Consider the following 19,292-nt stretch of genomic DNA (forward strand, 5'->3'; position numbering starts at 1 on the left):
CTAACAAAAGCAAACATGTTTCACCAAAGATCCTGGAGTGGCAAATGTCCACTGTTCATGTGGACCACGTCAGCAGTAAGCTCTGCATAGAGGGAGGGAGTGCCTTTAACACCATGTACCACACATGTGGCGAAATTACTGGAGGCTACACTGATCAGGACTGAAGTTTTTTTTTTTTTAATTCTGACTTTAATGTAGATTCATAATATATAGGAAATAGAACATTTAGAAGTTAAACCAGTGAGGGAAAGCACACTGTTTTCCTTTTTTCCTGGGCTGGCTGTAGTTTTATGAAAATAAATTTCTAAGTGGCTTTTCTTTGCGTTGGGCTTCTTGTCAAGAGGTGAAACCTGTATAACGCATTACATCTGAGTTTCTTTTTTTTTTTTAAGGTCTCAAGGACAGACATATGGATAATGGTTTAAAAATATAAATATGGTCTTTCCAGTCATAGAAATCTTCTGCCCCAAGAGGTGCTTTTCCCGCTTTCCCAAAAATGTAGGGCTCAGGACTCATAAAGCACCAAAGCAAAATACATGGTATTTGACACTAAAAAAAAAACCCAACTGTGCTTTTCTTGAGTTTTGCAGCCCTGTGATCAGGCAGTGTGACTTATAGTCAAATGTAGAGGCCAACTTGCTGTGTTACCTTCTAGCCACTGAATCCTGTAACTAAGCGTTTTTGTTTGGTAAAATTACAGAAGAGACAGTGCTTGGTGAGATATTTTGTTCTATTTTCATACCTATAGTTCATTTAGGAAAATGACTGTCACTTACTTTTCTCACATACTTATCCTATTTATCCATTTCTCTGTGTGTGTATACATAAGGAGAAATATATACAGTGTCATTGTAGAGACAGCTATTCACCCCTACTCCACTGTAGACTTGTCCTGAGCTTGAGTCATTTCATTATTGGGTCCACACGAGATTTAATGTCTGATTTGTAAATAGACATTGGCAGTTCAGAATTTATAGAGGCTCTCTTAGGAAAGACTACCACCAATATAGGGTTAGTTTGAAAACCATTCTGTCCAAATGGATCTTACCAAGTGTTCAAATATGAACTAGTTCAATCTTGTTGGGGTAAATCTTATAGACAGTTATAAGAATTTATAACTGTTAAATTAATAAATAATAATTATATTAGTATAATACATAATAATAAATGTTATATATTATAAACATTTATAATAAATGTTATAATAAATGTCTTACAGACATTTATAAGAATTATAAATATTATTTGCATAGTCAAAATGTTCATGAATGATCTGTTTAGTATAGTGATAGATCCTGCATCAGATGTCATTTATGAAGATAACATGTTTATGAAGTGAAGAACTGTAGAATACTTGCTAAATATCCTTTGGTAAAATTAAGTCCTTCAGAGGCAAAGATTATTCTTAGTCATCTTTGTATTCCCAGCCCAGTGTCTGGTATTGAATAGGCACTTACTGCATATTGAATGAATAAATGAGTGAAAGAAACTCATTTCTTAGATTGTCTGAAATAGATTAAAATGTTTCCTTGAAATAGACAAAATGCCCATGCTTGCTGCTCTACTTTAAGAAGGAAGTTGATTTTGTTCTGTGGTTTTGGAAACATGGTCACTTTGGAAATTAGTCTCTTCATTAAAAAAGTTATACACATTTTTAATGACACATTAGTTTCAATGTGATTTCTGAATAGCAGTCTCTTGAAATAAGGCAAAAACAAAATCCCTGTTAGCTTGCCTTGGAACTGTTGTTCAATACTTTAAAGAAATAATTTGTAATACCTTTTATTTGGGCTTCCCTAGTGGCTCAGATTGTAAAGAATCTGTCTGCAATACAGGAGACCTGGGTTCAGTCCCTGGGTCAGGAAGATCCCCTGGAGAAGAGAACAGCAATCCACTCCAGTATTCTTGCCTGGAAAACTTCTAGGGACAGAGGAGCCTACGGGGCTACAGCTCAAGGGGTTGCAAAGAATCATACACGACTGAGCAACTAACACAACACATCTTTTTTTATTTAGTGTATACACGTGTGTCTGTGTGTATGTGCATGTGTGTAAGTGATGTAGAATGATTCAGTGCCAGAGAGTCACTTGGTATAGATTAATTAAAACAGTAACAGAAAACTTTCATTTTCCAGAATATTATTTTCATTTATTGACTTTGTACTCATAATTTTGCTTAAATAACCTATCAGAGAAGGTACTTATATGATGTTGAGCTGTTGATCCTAATCATAAATAGATCTTATATTTATTTGGGAGGCTATGTGATTCTGTTTGCCTTGTTAGTGATATAACTAAGAATTCACTATTTAAATTCATCTTGCACACCAAATTGTTATTCAGTCACTAAGTCATGTCTGACCCTTTGCAACCCAGTGGAATGTAGCCTGCCAGGCTTCTCTGTTCATGGAGTTTTTCAGGCAAGAATAATGGAGTGGGTTACTATTTCCTTCTCCAGGGGATCCTCCCAACCCAGAGATCGAACCTACATCTCCTGCATCTCCTGCATTAACAGGTGGAGTCTTTACCACTGAGCCACCAGGGAAGCCCTCCGATATTTTGTTGAATAATATTTTCCAATATGAGAATCATAGAAATTTATTAGTTGGGCTTTTGGCCCTAGTATCCCTGGGTTGGGAAGATCCCCTGGAGGAGGAAATGGCAACCAAATCCAGTGTTCTTGCCTGGAAAATCCTATGGACAGAGGCTGGTGGGCTACAGTCCATGGGGTCACAAAAGAGTCAGACACAACTTAATGACTAAACAACAACAAACCTTGTTTATAGCCGTGCATTTTGAGCGTATTCATTTCTCCTTTAATATTTCTTCTCCTCCAGTAATCTTTGAAATAGGAAGGAAGTCATTATTGAATGGTATGGGTATAGAATCACAGTAGTGGACAATAACATCTCTGTCACTCTGTTTTTAATTCCTTTATGGAGAATACAGATAAATGGTGGAAGGAAGCATTTTAGAATAGTATGATTAAATTAGCTATGGAAAGAAGAAATCAACAAAAGAGAATTTAGGAACAAATTGTAGAATGCCACCTGGGCTGATATTACATTTGAGATGCTTTGTTCAAAATGAAATATGCTTATTTTTATGTTGCCATAATGATTTCCTATTTTTAAAAATACCCCCATTCATACCCATATCATTTAGGTTACAAATCTGTATCAAACTCAGAAGTTCCCTTATGTTTAAGCATAAGTTGAGGCTAAATGTTAAGACGTTTCTCAAACGTAGAGGTTTTGAATTTTGGAGCTGGCAGAGAACCTGTGACTCAGGAAATTGAGTGACGATTCCCACTTTATTCCAGAAACAGGCCTAGTAGAGCTTTGATTTTCTGATTACCCAAATAGTGCTTTTCCCACCACTCTGTGTGGATAGACATTTTAAAAAAAATTTGTGATCCTAGAGCATTTGATCCCTGGATAGTTTGATGTGTAGTCCTAGAACATTGAAAATTTTTATACAAAATTTGGCCTATGGGTCAAATCCAGCCTCCCATGTGTTTTTATTCACTGTTTTATTAGAACATCAGTTCAGTTGCTCAGTCATGTCCAACTCTTTGTGACCCCATGAACCGTAGCACGTGAGGCCTCCCTGTCTATCACCAACTCCCAGAGTCCACCCAAACCCATGTCCATTGAGTCAGTGAGGCCATCAACCATCTCATCCTCTGTCGTCCCCTTCTCCTCCTGCCCTCAATCTTTCCCAGCATCAGGGTCTTTTCAAATGAGTCAGCTCTTCGCATCAGGTGGCCAAAGTATTGGAGTTTTAGCTTCAAAATCAGTCCTACCAATGAACACCCAGGACTGATCTCCTTTAGGATGGGCTGGTTGGATCTCCTTGCAGTCCAAGGGACTCTCAAGAGTATTCTCCAACACCACAGTTCAAAAGCATCAATTCTTCAGTGCTCAGCTTTCTTTATAGTCCAACTCTCATATCCATACATGACCACTGGAAATACCATAGCCTTGACTAGACAGACCTTTGTTGACAAAGTAATGTCTCTACTTTTTAATATGCTGTCTAGGTTGGTCATAACTTGCCTTCCAAGGAGTAAGCATCTTTTAACATAGTTACACCCATTTATTTATTTACTGTCTATGGTGCTACAATGGCAGAATGAGTAGTTATAGCAGAGATTGTATGACCTGCAGAGCTGAAGATATTTATTATCTGGACCTTCAGAGAAGAAGTTTGCCAGCCCTTAGGATGAATAAATCAGTTTTTAAAACTAACACTATCGATTTAAAATAAATTGGGAGTTAAATGTTCTTTCTGAAAAAGCTTTAAGGGGTTGGCACATTGTTGAGAAATATGAATGATCTTTCATAAAAGAATGCAAAACCTATCTACCTTAAAAAATAGAACCAGGGTTTCTAGGGACTCTTGAAGCTCCTAGACTTAGGATTCTAGTCTCCAGAATGAAACCTGTGACTGACACAGGATGGGAACTGTCTCAGACTGTCATTGGATAGAACTTGAACATTCACCAAATGTCTTTCTTGGCAGGTGGAGTGGATCCAACAGCAAGTGGTAAAAAAACGGACCAAGAGGGATTATGACTTCAGCCGCGCCCAGTCCACTTACTTCAATGATCCCAAGTGGCCAAGCATGTGGTATATGGTGAGTTCTGCTGGCCAGGGCCTGTGGCATCCTGTTGTGTGTTGTTCAGCAATGTTGGGATGAGGAAGACAGAGAAACAGTGAGCAAGGACTTTTTCCTGTTTCAGGACCCGCCACTGGTGGGTTAATGGCCCGAGCTATTTTCTGGATCTTTTTTGAAGTTAACTCTCTGGTTCTAAGGAGAAAGAGAGAAATTCTGATCCTGAAGGTGTTTCTACTTGAGATCTTACTCTGTGTAGTAGTTTTGTAAGTTTGGGTCAGAAGATGGGAAAATAACATAAAGGGCAGACACCCTGAGACTTAGCAATAGTTGTGTTCACCTCTGGTACACATCAACTCTACTCTGAAACCAGTCTGGTTAATGAATACTGGCTCTTGGAAATCATTGAAATGACTCTGCTGGTAGGTAACAGATTCCTAACTTGAGTTATCTAAATGTACCTTCTCACTTTGGGTAACAATTTTTTAAAAACTAGACTAGGAAAAAAATAGTTGAAAAGTGTTTGACTTGTAGCTAGTTCAGTGGTTCAAGCCCACTGCAGTATTCTTGCCTGAAAAATCCCATGGACAGAGGAACTTACCTAGTGGACTACAGTCCAAAGTATCACAAAGAATCGTATGTGACTGAGCACCCACACAGTGGTTCAAGCAAAAACTTTCAGCAAGGGAAACTTAATGTGTTGGGAAGAATGATCTAGAAATTCACTTGATGTTGCCTCCTTTGAAAACGTACTTCTCTAACCTTAGGGTTTTATGTTTGTGATCCCTAAAAAATTGACTAGAATATGATACTTTATCATGAAATTTATATGTTATCAATTTGCTCTATAATCTGCAAAAAGACCTTAACTTTTTTTAAATTTTTTTGAAAATCTTTATGGTAAATTATTGCCAGAATTATTTCCCCCAGTCTACCTTGTTTTTTTGCAGTCCCTGACCCTGCTTCTCTATACATCCATTGCATTCCAAATACGTGGCTCATGCTTTTCTGCCTCCTTGCACTTCATTCCTTCCCAGAGTGGCCTTCTGTCCTGTCCCGCCTCCTCAGGTCAGAATTCTGCATCGCTCAGAGCCCACACCTGAGGCTGACTGTTTCATGTCTCCCATGTCCTCGTCTGTCACGGTCCTTCCTCTGCTCTCCTGGGCCCGCTGTCTCGGCCATTCGTGACATCCTCCCCTTGGCGCTTTGTTTTATAGTTTTTATTGTAGTTTTAAATATCCTCTGTTACTTTGTGTGTGGGGGTCACTTACATCCTCCCATCTGAGAATGTAGCCTAGCACCTAGCAACACTAAGAATCTGTGTTCATTTGGAGATGGGTGAATGTGGCTGGCATTTCTCCCAGTTTCCCTCCTCTTAGTCTTACCCAGAAGTGGAAGGTTGTGGAAAGATTCTGGACCCCAACCAGAGTTTTACACAGAAAACTCTTTCATGCATAAGGGGAAATAAAGGAGCCATGAAGCTAAGTTCAAAGGGAGATGAGACTCAAAGCATCATTTGAGTAGAAATCACCTGAGGGGACCCTGATGCTGGGAAAGATTGAAGGCAAAAGGAGAAGGGGGCGGCAGAAGATGAGATGGTTGGATACCATTACCGACTTAATAGACGAGTTTGAGCAAACTCTGGGAGATAGTGGAGGACAGGGGGGCCTGGCATGCTACAATCCGCGGGGTCACAAATAGTCAGACATGACTTAGTGACTAAACAACAATGAGGGGACAGTGAGACGCTTGCCAGCTTATTAGCCCCAAGACCAAGAAAGAATGAACCACAAGGGAAGGCATTAGAGGGAGTGTTAGCAGGAGCTCAGGAGCATTTGTCTATGCTGACAAGATGATAAGGATGTAATAGGATTAAGAAGTAGAATGGAAGCAACATGCCCGTAACACCTCTCTTCTTAAGGCCCAGGGGCAGTGAGACCCTCTTTGACTTGCATTTCTTTTTTGCAAGAAAGAAACACATTGCTATCTGCACATGTCCCACTCAACAGTGCAGGTGGACAGCAGCTCTCCCTGACCCTCTCATCACTCGAGCAGGGCAGGTTGGGCTGTTGCAGGAGCCATGGCAAGGTGACTCCAAAGATTTCAGTGTGTATAGGGGAAGATCTCCTTACACCTGAGAACCTCTGCCATTTCTTCGGAAATTCTCTTTTTGATGTGAGGAAAGGTTAAGAGGGAAGAGCTTTTGTTTGCCTCTTTAAAATATTGGATGTTTTTCAACACATACTTGATGGTAATAATTCAAATAGATCACGTTCATTGAGCACTTAGCACGTGCTAAAGTATAAGGTGCTTATACTTTATTCTAATATTTTTCTAATGTAGTTTAAATAGAGATGTGTGTTTAATATTGGCCCTGTGTTATAAGAGTTAGGAATCCAAGGCTTATAAAATTTACATCATTTGCCTAAGATCACCCAACCTGAAAGTGATGAAACAGAGATGCCAAGCCAGGTAGGTTGACGGGAGTCCACAGGATGAACATGGCATCATATCCCCACCCTTCTACTATCCACAAACAACTGTAAGCGAGACACTACAGCCCTCCAGAAACTTCTAATCTGTCCATGGACAAATGACTGAAGTTCAAGGAAGAAACATGGGTGCCATGTAGGATGAGCAAAGTGTCTTGGGAGCAGCCAAAGCACTTCAAAGCTTCCTATTAAAGGCATACTTTTTCCTTAATGAAAGCAATGGGAAATTCGTTACATACCTATGTTTATGTCAGTAGTAGTGACAGAATTGGAGTCAGAACTTCAAGTCTGCAAACATGGATTCAGTTCCCCATTACTTTGCTTATATGGCCGTGATTGAATCACTTAAACTCTTGTCAACTAGAAAATAAGAATCAGATCAGATCAGTCGCTCAGTCGTGTCCGACTCTGTGAGCCCATGAATCGCAGCACACCAGGCCTCCCTGTCCATCACCAACTCCCAGAGTTCACTGAGACTCACGTCCATCGAGTCAGTTATGCCATCCAGCCATCTCATCCTCTGTCGTCCCCTTCTCCTCTTGCCCCCAGTCCCTCCCAGCATCAGAGTCTTTTCCAGTGAGTCAACTCTTCGCATGAGGTGGCCAAAGTACTGGAGTTTCAGCTTTAGCATCATTCCTTCCAAGGAAATCCCAGGGCTGATCTCCTTTAGAATGGACTGGTTGGATCTCCTTGTAGTCCAAGGGACTCTCAAGAGTCTTCTCCAACACCACAGTTCAAAAGCATCAATTCTTTGGCGCTCAGCCTATTCCACAGTCCAACTCTCCCATCCATACATGACCACTAGAAAAATCATAGCCTTGACTAGACGGACCTTTGTTGGCAAAGTAATGTCTCTGCTTTTGAATATGCTATCTAGGTTGGTCATAACTTTCCTTCCAAGGAGTAAGCGTCTTTTAATTTCATGGCTGCAGTCACCATCTGCAGTGATTTTGGAGCCCAGAAAAATAAAGTCTGACACTGTTTCCACTGTTACCCCATCTATTTCCCATGAAGTGATGGGATCGGATGCCATGATCTTCATTTTCTGAATGTTGAGCTTAAAAGCCCACTTTTTCACTCTCCACTTTCACTTTCATCAAGAGGCTTTTTAGTTCCTCTTCACTTTCTGCCATAAGGGTGGTGTCATCTGCATATCTGAGGTTATTGATATTTCTCCCGGCAATCTTGATTCCAGTTTGTGTTTCTTCCAGTCCAGCGTTTCTCATGATGTACTCTGCATATAAGTTAAATAAGCAGGGTGACAATATACAGCCTTGACGTACTCCTTTTCCTATTTGGAACCAGTCTGTTGTTCCATGTCCAGTTCTAACTGTTGCTTCCTGACCTGCATACGAATTTCTCAAGAGGCAGAAAATAAGAGTACCTACCTCTTAAGTTGAGTTAGTGACTGCTATGTAACAAATCACAGAACTTAGTTTTTAAGACAGAGATCTCCTGAGTTCTGTGGGTCAGGCATGCAGAGAGGGCCCAGTGCTGATGACTTCTCTGTTCAGTGATGTCTAGGGCTTCAGTTGGAAGACTCAGAATTGTGACTGGAGTTGGAGGATCCACTGACGAGGTCACATGGCTGGTTCTTCTCCACCTGGGCCTCACTAGAGAGCTGCTTGAGTGGCCCCTTGACATGGCTCTGTCCTCCCCCAGGGCAAATGATTTAAGAGATTGTGTCAGAGGTGGTGATGTCTTTTTATGATCTAATCTCAGAAGTTACTTCTGTAATTTTCTGTTGACCACATGTTTGAACTCTAATTCAGTGTATGAGGGGACTATACAAGGGTGTGTGTACTAGGAGGCGAGAATGGTTAAGAAGCTGGTTACCATAATTAAATGAAATACTACGTGGGAAAGCTTTAGCACAGTGCCTGGCAGTAGAAGACTCTTTAAAGTAAATTATAATTGTTCTTCTTTTGAATTACAATACATGCTATCTTCCTTTTATCTGTTTTCATTGCTACAGTTGAAGAAGAGTATGATTATATGTGCAGTGGACATCCTTCAGAGGGCTCAGTGACATGTCATTGACACTGTTGAGACACAGTGCTGATTTCCTCCTTCCTTTTTCTGAGCCCTGGGCCCTGCTGCAGTGTTTTTTGAGGGTTACTTGGCGAACCTCCATAGGGTCCTGCCTTCAGCTCGTTAGCCTAGGCCTGATCCTGTCAGTCTATATTTATCACAGGAGAACAGAGATTAAAGAATGGCATGAAGTGTGCCTGAGTGTCTCTTTTAATTAATTTAAAAGCTTTACCCCTGTCGCTCCTCCCCTTGGAAACTGGTATGTGAAACCATTATGTCCAGCCTTGAGGCCTGGGCAGTATATTCAAGGAAAGGTGCATTTACAAGAGTTTGTTATGGAGACGATGGCTGGCTAATTACTCCTCTGACCTGGAACGCTGTGCTTGGGCTTCCAGGAGCTTGCAGGGTCCAGTCCTAGAAACAGAACTCGCTTCTCATTGTATTGACAGACTCCAGCATCTCCTGTTTGTGAGCATGGTGGCAAGTCCCGAGGATTTAGGAAAACATGATCTGTACTTCCTTCGAAGATCAGTAAGGCAGAAGAGGAATATATAAGTGCCAATGAGTTTGCTGGACCAACAGTTCTGCCCTGAAAGTGTCTCTGGGATCATGTGCATACACCCAGCTCCATGGGCTTTGGGTTCTAATTTTTGCTCATAGATTTGCTTCTTCTGTTAAAATGTCCTGAGTAGTAATGGATGCCCAAGCTTGGGTCCCCCTATAAGAGATTTTTATTTTTGGTATAGAGGAGGGCTCAGGCAGCAAGATTTCATAAGAATCCCCTGGTAAGTCTAATAGGCAGCCAGGAATCCTGAGTTATTTATTCACTGCCCACATCTGGGATAAATGCTCAATGAATGCTAATGAAATAAATAGACGAGTAAACTGAATATCAGTGATCATCTTCATAGTTGAGAAAATAATTGGCTGTGTCAAACATTTTGCCAAACTTTCATGTGTATTATATTATTGCCAGTATTCCAGTGAGTTGGGACCTATTACTATCTCATTTTAGGGCTTCCCAGGTGGCGCAAGAGGTGGAGAACCTGCCTGCCAGTGCAGGTAATGCAAGAGATGTGGGTTTGATCCCTGGGTTAAGAAGATCCCCTGGAGGAGGGCATGAAAACCCACTCCAGTATTCTTGGCTGGGAGAATCCCGTGGACAGAGGAGCCTGGAGGGCTACAGTCCACAGGGTTGCATAGAGTCAGACATAACTGAAGTGAGTTAGCACACACACATGCATTGTCTTCATTTTACACTGAAGAAATTACAGAAGAGACAAGTAACTTGTCCAGAGTCGCACTGTTTACCAGTGGGCAGATCCTGTTATTCGAACCCAGTCACTCTGACTCCAGAGGCTAGACTTCCAACTGTTGTGTCACGGGACTTCATATGAATGGCATCACAAATCACCTGAAAGGATTACTGCCCACCTCTCTCATGCCCCCCAGTGGAAATTTGGGAATTTGCATTTCTGACAAGCTAGTGCAGGTGATGGAATTTTAGTTGAGCTATAAAGCAGAGACATTACATTTTCAACAAAGGTCTGTCTAGTCAAGGCTATCGTTTTTCCAGTAGTAATGCATGGATGTGAGAGTTGGACTATAAAGAAAGCTGAGCACCGAAAAATTGATGCTTTTGAACTGTGGTGTTGGGGAAGACTCTCGAGAGTCCCTTGGACTGCAAGAAGATCCAACCAGTACATCCTAAAGGAAATCAGTCTTGGGTGTTCATTGGAAGGACTGATGTTAAAGCTGAAACTCCAATACTTTGGCCACCTAGTGCGAAGAGCTGACTCATTTGAAAAGACCCTGATGCTGGGAAAGATTGAGGGCACGAGGAGAAGGGGACAACAGAGTACAAGATGGTTGGATGGCATCACCGACCCATGGGTCATGGGTAAACTCCGGCAGTTGGTGATGGATAAGGAGGCCTGGTGTGCTGCGGTCATGGGGTTCCAAAGAGTTGGACACGAACACGACTGAGCAACTGAACTTAACTGAAATCCTAAAAGATGATGCTGTGAAAGGGCTGCACTCAATATGCCAGTAAATCTGGAAAACTCATCAGTGGCCACAGGACTGGAAAAGGTCAGTTTTCATTCCACTCCTAAAGAAAGGCAATGCCAAGGAATGTTTAAACTACCGCACAATTGTACTCATCTCACACACTAGCCAAGTAACACTCAAAACTCTCCAAGCCAGACTTCAACAGTACATGAACTGTGAACTTCCAGATGTTCAAGCTGGATTTAGAAAAGGCAGAGGAACCAGAGATCAAATTGCCAACATCTGCTGGATCATAGAAAAAGCAAGAGAGTTCCAGAAAAACATTGAACTCTGCTTTATTGACTATGCCAAAGCCTTTGACTGTGTGGATCACAATAAACTGTGGAATATTCTGAAAGAGATGGGAAAGCAGACCACCTGACCTGCCTCCTGAGAAATCTGTATGCAGGTCAAGAAGCAACAGTTAGAACTGGACATGGAACAACAGACTTGTTCCAAATCGGGAAAGGAGTACATCAAGGCTGTATATTGTCACCCTGTTTATTTAATTTATATGCAGAGTACATCATGAGAAACACCGGGCTGGAGGAAGCACAAGCTGGAATTAAGACTGCTGGGAGAAATATCAATAACCTCAGATGTGCAGATGATACCACCCTTATGACAGAAAGCAAAGAAAAACTAAAGAGCCTCTTGATGAAAGTAAAAGAAAGTGAAAAAGTTGGCTTAAAACTCAATATCCAGAAAACTAAGATCATGACATCCAGTCTCATCACTTTATGGCAAATAGATGGGGAAACAGTGGAAACAATGAGAGACTTTGTTTTCTTGGGCTCCAAAATCACTGCAGATGGTGACTACAGCCATGAAATTAAAAGATTCTTGCTCCTTGAAAGAAATGCTATGACCAATCTAGACAGCATATTCAAAAGCAGAGACATTACTTTACCAACAATGGTCTGTCTAGTCAAGGCTATGGTTTTTCCAGTAGTCATGTATGGATGTGAGAGTCGGACTATAAAGAAAGCTGAGTGCCAAAGAATTGATGCTTTTGAACTGTGGTGTTGGAGAAGACTCTTGAGAGTCTTTTGGACTGCAAGGAGATCCAACCAGTCCATCCTAAAGGAAATCAGCCATGAATGTTCATTGGAAGGACTGATGCTGAAGCTGAAACTCTAATACTTTGGCCACCTGATGTGAAGAACTGACTCATTAGAAAGGACCCTGATGCTGGGAAAGATTGAAGGCAGGAAGAGAAGGGGACAATAGAGTACAAGATGGTTGGATGGCTTTACCAACTCAATGGACACGAGTTTGAGTAGGCTTCAGAAGTTGGTGATGGACAGGGAAGCCTGGCGTGCTGCAGTCCATGGGGTCGCAAAGAGTTGGACACGGCTGAGCGACTGAACTGAACAAGTTCGCAATTGATGCTGATTTTATTTGACTCACAGGACCACTTAGAGATATCCTTGCTCTAACATATTTTCACCACGGGGTTTATGTGAACACAGCTGGCCTCCACCTCCCCATTATCAGTTGGAGGAAGAAGAGCTTTCAAAAAACTTAGAGACACTTTAAAGTGCCCTTGGTCAATTTAGCTTGTTTCTCTTGATCTTATACATTTTTCTTACTGACAAAATTTTCTATCTGGGAAGCCGACAGCTTTAATTAAAAAGATATTTTCACTTTACTGGCACTGATTGAGAAGTGCCCTTGCCTAAAACAGTCTTTCAAGATGTTCCACAGACAAAGGATATCTGATGGGAAAGATTGTGAAAATCTGACCAAGTCTGCGTGAACTTGGTGTAATAGACATGTTTTTAACATACAAAGCTGGTATAATGGGCCATTTTGATCCCCTGAAGAAAATTCACTTTGGCTCTAGAAAGAGCATGGCTAAGTAAGATGCCCCTTCAAGGATCTGAGAATGCCAATTGAGCAAATTCAGGGAGTTAAATATTTTTTGTTACAAAATACTTAAGACATACAGAAATTTGAAAGAGAACCATAAATGCCTGTCCACCCACCCCCAATCTGAAGAATAGAATGTTATCTATACCGTTGAAGTCCCTTGTGGGCCATGTCTTTATAGTATCTGTTGATCCCTTACACAGTTATGGCAGATGCCACATTTGAAATACAGGAGGAGATGGGAATTCTCCTTTGTTGGCAGGATGGTTCTCTTTATGGGAGAGATTATTCAATTTATAGTAGATTTTATATTTTCTGAAATCATCCTAAAGCATTTATACATGAAATTTGTACTCAGGCTATTGACAACGAGTCCCAAGAAGGCAACTTGGAAGTGAAACTTGGAGGAAGCTATAAGTTTAGCCAAATAGCTCTTTTATTCCTTTAGTCATGTAAATATTTTATTTCCTTAGAAACATGTTATAGCATTGTACAGTATTTCTTGTCTAACTGTTAAGAACTAATACTGATTTTGAAGAAGCCCATAGTGAAGTATTAAAAAAAAAAAAGGTTTTTTTCCTGCCTTTTAGAAGGCAAGCTCAATTCCAAAGGGAAAAGTAAAGAAGGCCCTGTGAAATCTTGCTATTTGACTCTCAGACTGGAGTAGTTGAGTATGACTGGCATCCTTAACACAGAATTTTTTGTGATGAATATTGGGTGGCCTACTTAACATGCATTTTTAAAGCCAGGATTTAACAAATGGGCTCACTTTTTGATGCACTACCTCAAATTTCATGAAAACTCTCTGGGTGTTTTTTTTTTTTTTTTTAAGGGAAAAAAATCATATTTGTCGATCAGCGGAGTGAAAATTAACTGAGTTCGGCTGTGCGTGTGAGGCATATCTGCCAGAAACTATGAACTAGCTAGGATAGTAATTGTGAAAAATGATTGTAAGCCACATGGTTCGTTCTTAGCCAACTGGATGGTATTCAGTTCTCCAAGAGTGTGAGGCATTGCTGTTTCTGTGGTTGGCACACATTTTCCTAATGACTTATACTGTCATTTGACTCTAATAAAATCTGGTGGGGTTTGTGGCATTATTGTCCTGGCAGCTTGGAGATCATCCTTTTATGGCACCCCATTTAACTGTTTTAATTGAAAATGCAACATGGTGTAAATCTGCAGCCATGTGGTCCATCTTGACGCAAGCAGGAGGCCTTCTGAGAAAGGACGGACTCCAGCCAGGCAGCAAATGATTTCCTGGTAAGAACTACTGGGGGTTGAGATGTGGTTTTGGTGCACTGATGTTTTACTTCAGACTAACTCTGTGTCCTGTGGAAAGGTATTTTAGCTCTCTCACCCTTAGCTCATCTGAACAAATGTGGAATCTAGACTAGATGCTTTCTAGAGGTCATTCCCGCTTGAACCTCCTCTAGGTCCACATGGCAAGTTGAACTAGAGATGGAATCTTAGGGAGACATATACCACCACATCCTGATTTCCAGCTCAGACCTACCCTGTTCCTGACTGCTGTACCCCATGCTTTTGTTTCATTACTGCTTCAATCTCAGCGTGTCCCCGTGTTGGGGTCCCTGAGACCACCCCCAGATTAGGTGATTCACTGGGAGGAGTCACATAATTCAGCAAAGAGTCATACAGCTATGATTTATTTCGGTGAAAGGATATAATGTGAAATCAGCAAAATTAAAAGCCACATGGGGCAAAGTCCAGGGGAAACCAGGCTGAAGCTTCCAAGAGACTTCTCTCAGTGGAGTAACACAGAAAGCACTTAACTCCTCCAGCATGAATTGTGCCGTGTGTGACATGCTGGCTGCCAGGGAGCTCGTGAGGGACTTGGTGCTCAGGGTTTTTACTGGGAGTTGGTCGTGTCGGTACTCAGGGCCTTCTATGTACCCAAATTCCATTCTCTTGGAGGCATTCAGCACAACCATATTGTTTGTGTAACCAGCTTAGACACAGTGAGACAGTTTTATGAAGGAATGGTGAAAACTCTCCCCAAACCCAAATTCCCAGATGCCCGCCGAGAGTATTTGGGCAGCCAAACACATGAATGGCTGAGTTGAAATTATGCTCCTCCTTTATTAGAACTTGTGTTCACTGAATGAATAAATTAACCCCAAAGAAAAATGCTCATAAGTGATAACTCCAAGAAAAAGCAAACTTGAATCCTAAGTCCATATTTGTTTTACAGCCTGAAAAATCCCTTCATGAAGGATAATGGAATGACATGAAGTCATCATTATTATCATGAGTTAATTAGCAAGATCCAATTAGAGTTCTGCTATTGGTACCCTCAATGGACTAACCTCAACTGACTAGACAAACTGACCATGAGACGGTTGTGGTGGAAGTCAGTATATTAGACGTATTAGTCACTCAGTCATGTCTGACTCTTTGTGACCCCATGGACTGTAGCCCACCAAGCTCCTTTGTCCATGGAATTCCCCAGGCAAGAATTCTAGAGTGGGTAGCCATTCCCTTCTCCAGGGGATCTTCCCTATCCAGGGATCAAACCTGGGTCTCCTGCATTGCAGGAAGAGTCTTTACTATCTGAGTCACCAGGAAATACATTAGAGGTATTAAGTTAACCTATAATTAACTAGTCAAAGTACTTTTAGAAGAGGCTAGTGAAAAATCACTTCGGATAATATTCATTCTTGCCTGGGACAAATTATTACAACCTTTATTAATTTCCTTGAGCAAAATATAACTTATTCCATACTGGTAGTTCATCTTCTCAGCTTTACTGAAAAGAGTAAAAGTATGTCCATAGTCTGCTCCTTTGGCCCTGACTCTAATATGATGAAGGTCTGTTAACAGAGTTGTTTTTATCAAGATTTTAGTAAGATTTTTCTTTAATTAGTAACTCATTTTCTGTTGGAGAGCTGATGGGATTGACCCTTGAGCTCACTTAATCTGTCCTTGACTTCTTAACATGTTGATTCAAGTTCCTTTATCAAAGTTTCTCTGAATTCCTCATTTCTTATTTACTTCTCACCCTGTGTTGGGATTAGTTCTAGTGATCAAGACACATTTTTTGGCTTATTTTTTATACATTTCTCTGCCAATAAGTAGGGTTCTCTTAGTAAGTACTTCATAAATATTTATAGATATAAAATGAGGAGAGAGTTGGTCATTTAGACATCTTCATTTTCCAGATTCACAGAACTGAGCTGGCTCTTCCTGAAAGATGATGGTACATATTCAAATATCCTGTGTTGAGAATTCAAATTCTAAAGTTGTCTGAGACAGCGACAGCTGGAATGCTGTTTTTTCCTTAATTTTGGTTGGCAGTGAGTTGACTGGGAAATTAATGGAGTAAAAGAAATAATTCTTAGCAATCCAATGATGAGAAGAATAAGAAAGGAGAAAACATCTAATTCGTCTGGGAAGGAGAAAGAAATAGTCATCTTTTATTGAATGCACTTCGGTGTGTTTTTTTTCCCCAGTTTCTCAAATGTAAAAAAAATTCCTTTGTAGACTATCTCAGCCTTGGGTATGGGATTGTAGGCCAGTGATAGATAATCTGGTATGCAAATCACGTGGGCACCAAGAACTGCACCATACCAGATGAGATGAAATTATACTGAGGCAAGTAGGATAAAACTTTAAGTTCCAGAAACAGGATTTGATTACTTAATTGAGTAGGTCAGAATCAGATTGGGTTCACAATGCAAGAATGCTATTCTTGGTGGTAGACAATGTGGACAAAGTACAAAATACATTCACTGATTATTCTTTCCTTGATTAAAAGGAGAAGAACCTGATAAGAAACCTAATTTCTTCCCTTACGTTAAGAAAAAAAAATTAAAAACTATTCCATTTGGATGATAGCTATTCAGATATTTAGTACAACATTTACAGAATAATCTCAAAGACTGCTTGGAAGAAATGTAGCTTTGGAGGGCTTTCTTTTCTCTCTCAATTTTCTGGTGAGGTGAATTTTGTCTCTTGTAAAAGCCTCCCAGGATAGACATTCTGATCCAGACATACCAAATTAACATGTCTGAAGCAAAGAAAAGAAAATTATGCCCAGGTAACAAGACTGTGCTCTCCTAATGATCTCTTTGCATGGTTTCCTGAAGATTAGTTAAATTAGTGTCTTAAAACTTGATGTCTGGGTTTGTTACCTAGTGATAGAGAAACCATCCTTATGTTTTAGTGAACTCAAGTGCAGCAGTAGTAGGTTAAACATAGCAGGTATACGTATTTTTTTAAATCATTCCTCTTCTGCTAAAATGTTTTATTTGACCATTCTCATTTTGCTTTCATGCCTGCTCTGTAGCCCAGACCCTTCTGCTTCACATCCATGAACTATACGGAAGCACCTAGAAACAGTGCTGTGTGTGTTTCTGCAATTAGCACCTTGAATCAGGTGGTCTTTAAGAAAAAGAAATTAAAAAAAAAAAAAAAAGAAACCCTCTCTTGTAGACCACGAGATTGGGATGGGCCTAAATAATAACTTAATTCAAGCCCTCAGTTCGTGCTCAGTCCCCACCTTGTGTATTTTCAGTTACCAGAAAAATACGCTACTTGGGCAGCCCTTTCTTTCCATAATGAACAGTTCAGTTCAAAAACACCTCCTTGCAGTTTATCAGAAACATGGGTCCTTGTCACTCCACACACACCCAATGGTTTAGATTCCAGATTAAGGATTACATCTGATCTTACTTTCACCAGCTCTCACTACAGATACTCAGTTCAGTTCAGTCGCTCAGTCGTGTCCAACTCTTTGTGACCCCATGAATTGCAGCATGCCAGGCCTCCCTGTCCATCACCAACTCCCGGAGTTCACTCAGACTCACGTCCATCGAGTCAGTGATGCCATCCAGCCATCTCATCCTCTGTCATCCCCTTCTTCTCCTGCCCCCAATCCCTTGCAGCATCAGAATCTTTTCCAATGAGTCAACTCTTCGCATGAGGTGGCCAAAGTACTGGAGTTTCAGCTTCAGCATCATTCCCTCCAAAGAAATCCCCCTTGCAGCCCAAGGGACTCTCAAGAGTCTTCTCCAACACCACAGTTCAAAAGCATCAATTCTTCAGCACTCAGCCTTCTTCACAGGCCCACTCTCACATCCATACATGACCACTGGAAAAACCATAGTCTTGACTAGACGGACCTTTGTTGGCAAAGTAATGTCTCTGCTTTTGAATGTGCTATCTAGTTTGGTCATAACTACAGATATTACAGAAACTTTTTGAAATTTTGAAACAAAGTAGAGATAAAATAGAATGAACACTCCTTTCCCATTACCAACTTCAAATAGTTACCAATTCAAGGCCAGTATTCATTCATTTATTGCCCCCCCCCCCGACTCTGATTATCTCAAGACAAATCACACATTTTATTTCATTTCAGCCTTGAGTATTATAGTATTGGGTTGGTCAAAAAAGTTTGTTTCGGTTTTTCCATAACATATTACAGAAAAACCCAAATGAACATTCTAGTCAACCCAATATGTAGCTCTGTAAGGAAAAAAACTAACAAGAAAGCCATAATATAATTATCACATATAAAAAAATTAATGATAGCTTCTTTATATTATCAAATATCCAGTACATTTTCAAATTTTCCCTATTGGCTCATAATCTTTTCTTTGTAATTTGAGTCAAGATCCAAGTAAGTCTCATATGTTGATTGGTTGTATACCTCTTCAATCTCTTTTATCCTATAAATCTTTATTTTTTCCTTTGAAAATGTTCAGTTTAAGAATCTAGGTTATTTAGAGCTTCATGTGGTCTAGATTTTACTAACTGCATTCTAGTCCCAATGTCATCAATAAATTAGTAGGTAGTGAAAACTAGAGGCATGATCAGATTCAAGTTCAATTTTCATTTTGCTGAGTGTGTGACCACTTACTATCTAGTTGTTATGTGTATGCAGATATGTTGTATCAGGAGGTACAACAAATCTGCTTGTCACTCTGTGATATTACAAAGGATCTCCCATTGTGTGAAAGTGAAAATCGCTCAGTCATGTCCAACTCTTTGTGATCCCATGGACTGTACAGTCTATGGAATTCTCTAGGCCAGAACACTGCAGTGGGTAGCTTTTCCCTCCTCCAAGGGATCTTCCCAACCCAGGTCTCCCATATTGCAGGCAGATTCTTTACCAGCTGAGCCACAAGGGAAGCCCAAGAATACTGGAGCGGGTAGCCTGTCCCTTCTCCAGTGGATCCCGACCCAGGAATCATACCAGGGTATCCTGCAC

At 40.6% G+C, this 19,292-nt stretch overlaps 1 protein-coding gene across 3 annotated transcripts in view; it reads left to right on the forward strand.

The window, feature by feature from the left end:
• Positions 1-19,292, forward strand: part of PCSK5 (proprotein convertase subtilisin/kexin type 5) — a 519,637-nt gene that overhangs the window by 91,103 nt on the left and 409,242 nt on the right. For all 3 annotated transcript variants that reach the window (XM_027549490.1, XM_027549491.1, XM_027549492.1), the window contains exon 3: positions 4,524-4,637. In XM_027549490.1, coding sequence (XP_027405291.1) covers positions 4,524-4,637 — 114 coding nt within the window. The remainder of the gene's footprint in view (positions 1-4,523; positions 4,638-19,292) is intronic.

The sequence above is a fragment of the Bos indicus x Bos taurus genome, chromosome 8 (assembly GCF_003369695.1).
Source record: "Bos indicus x Bos taurus breed Angus x Brahman F1 hybrid chromosome 8, Bos_hybrid_MaternalHap_v2.0, whole genome shotgun sequence".
Taxonomy (NCBI): domain Eukaryota; kingdom Metazoa; phylum Chordata; class Mammalia; order Artiodactyla; family Bovidae; genus Bos; species Bos indicus x Bos taurus.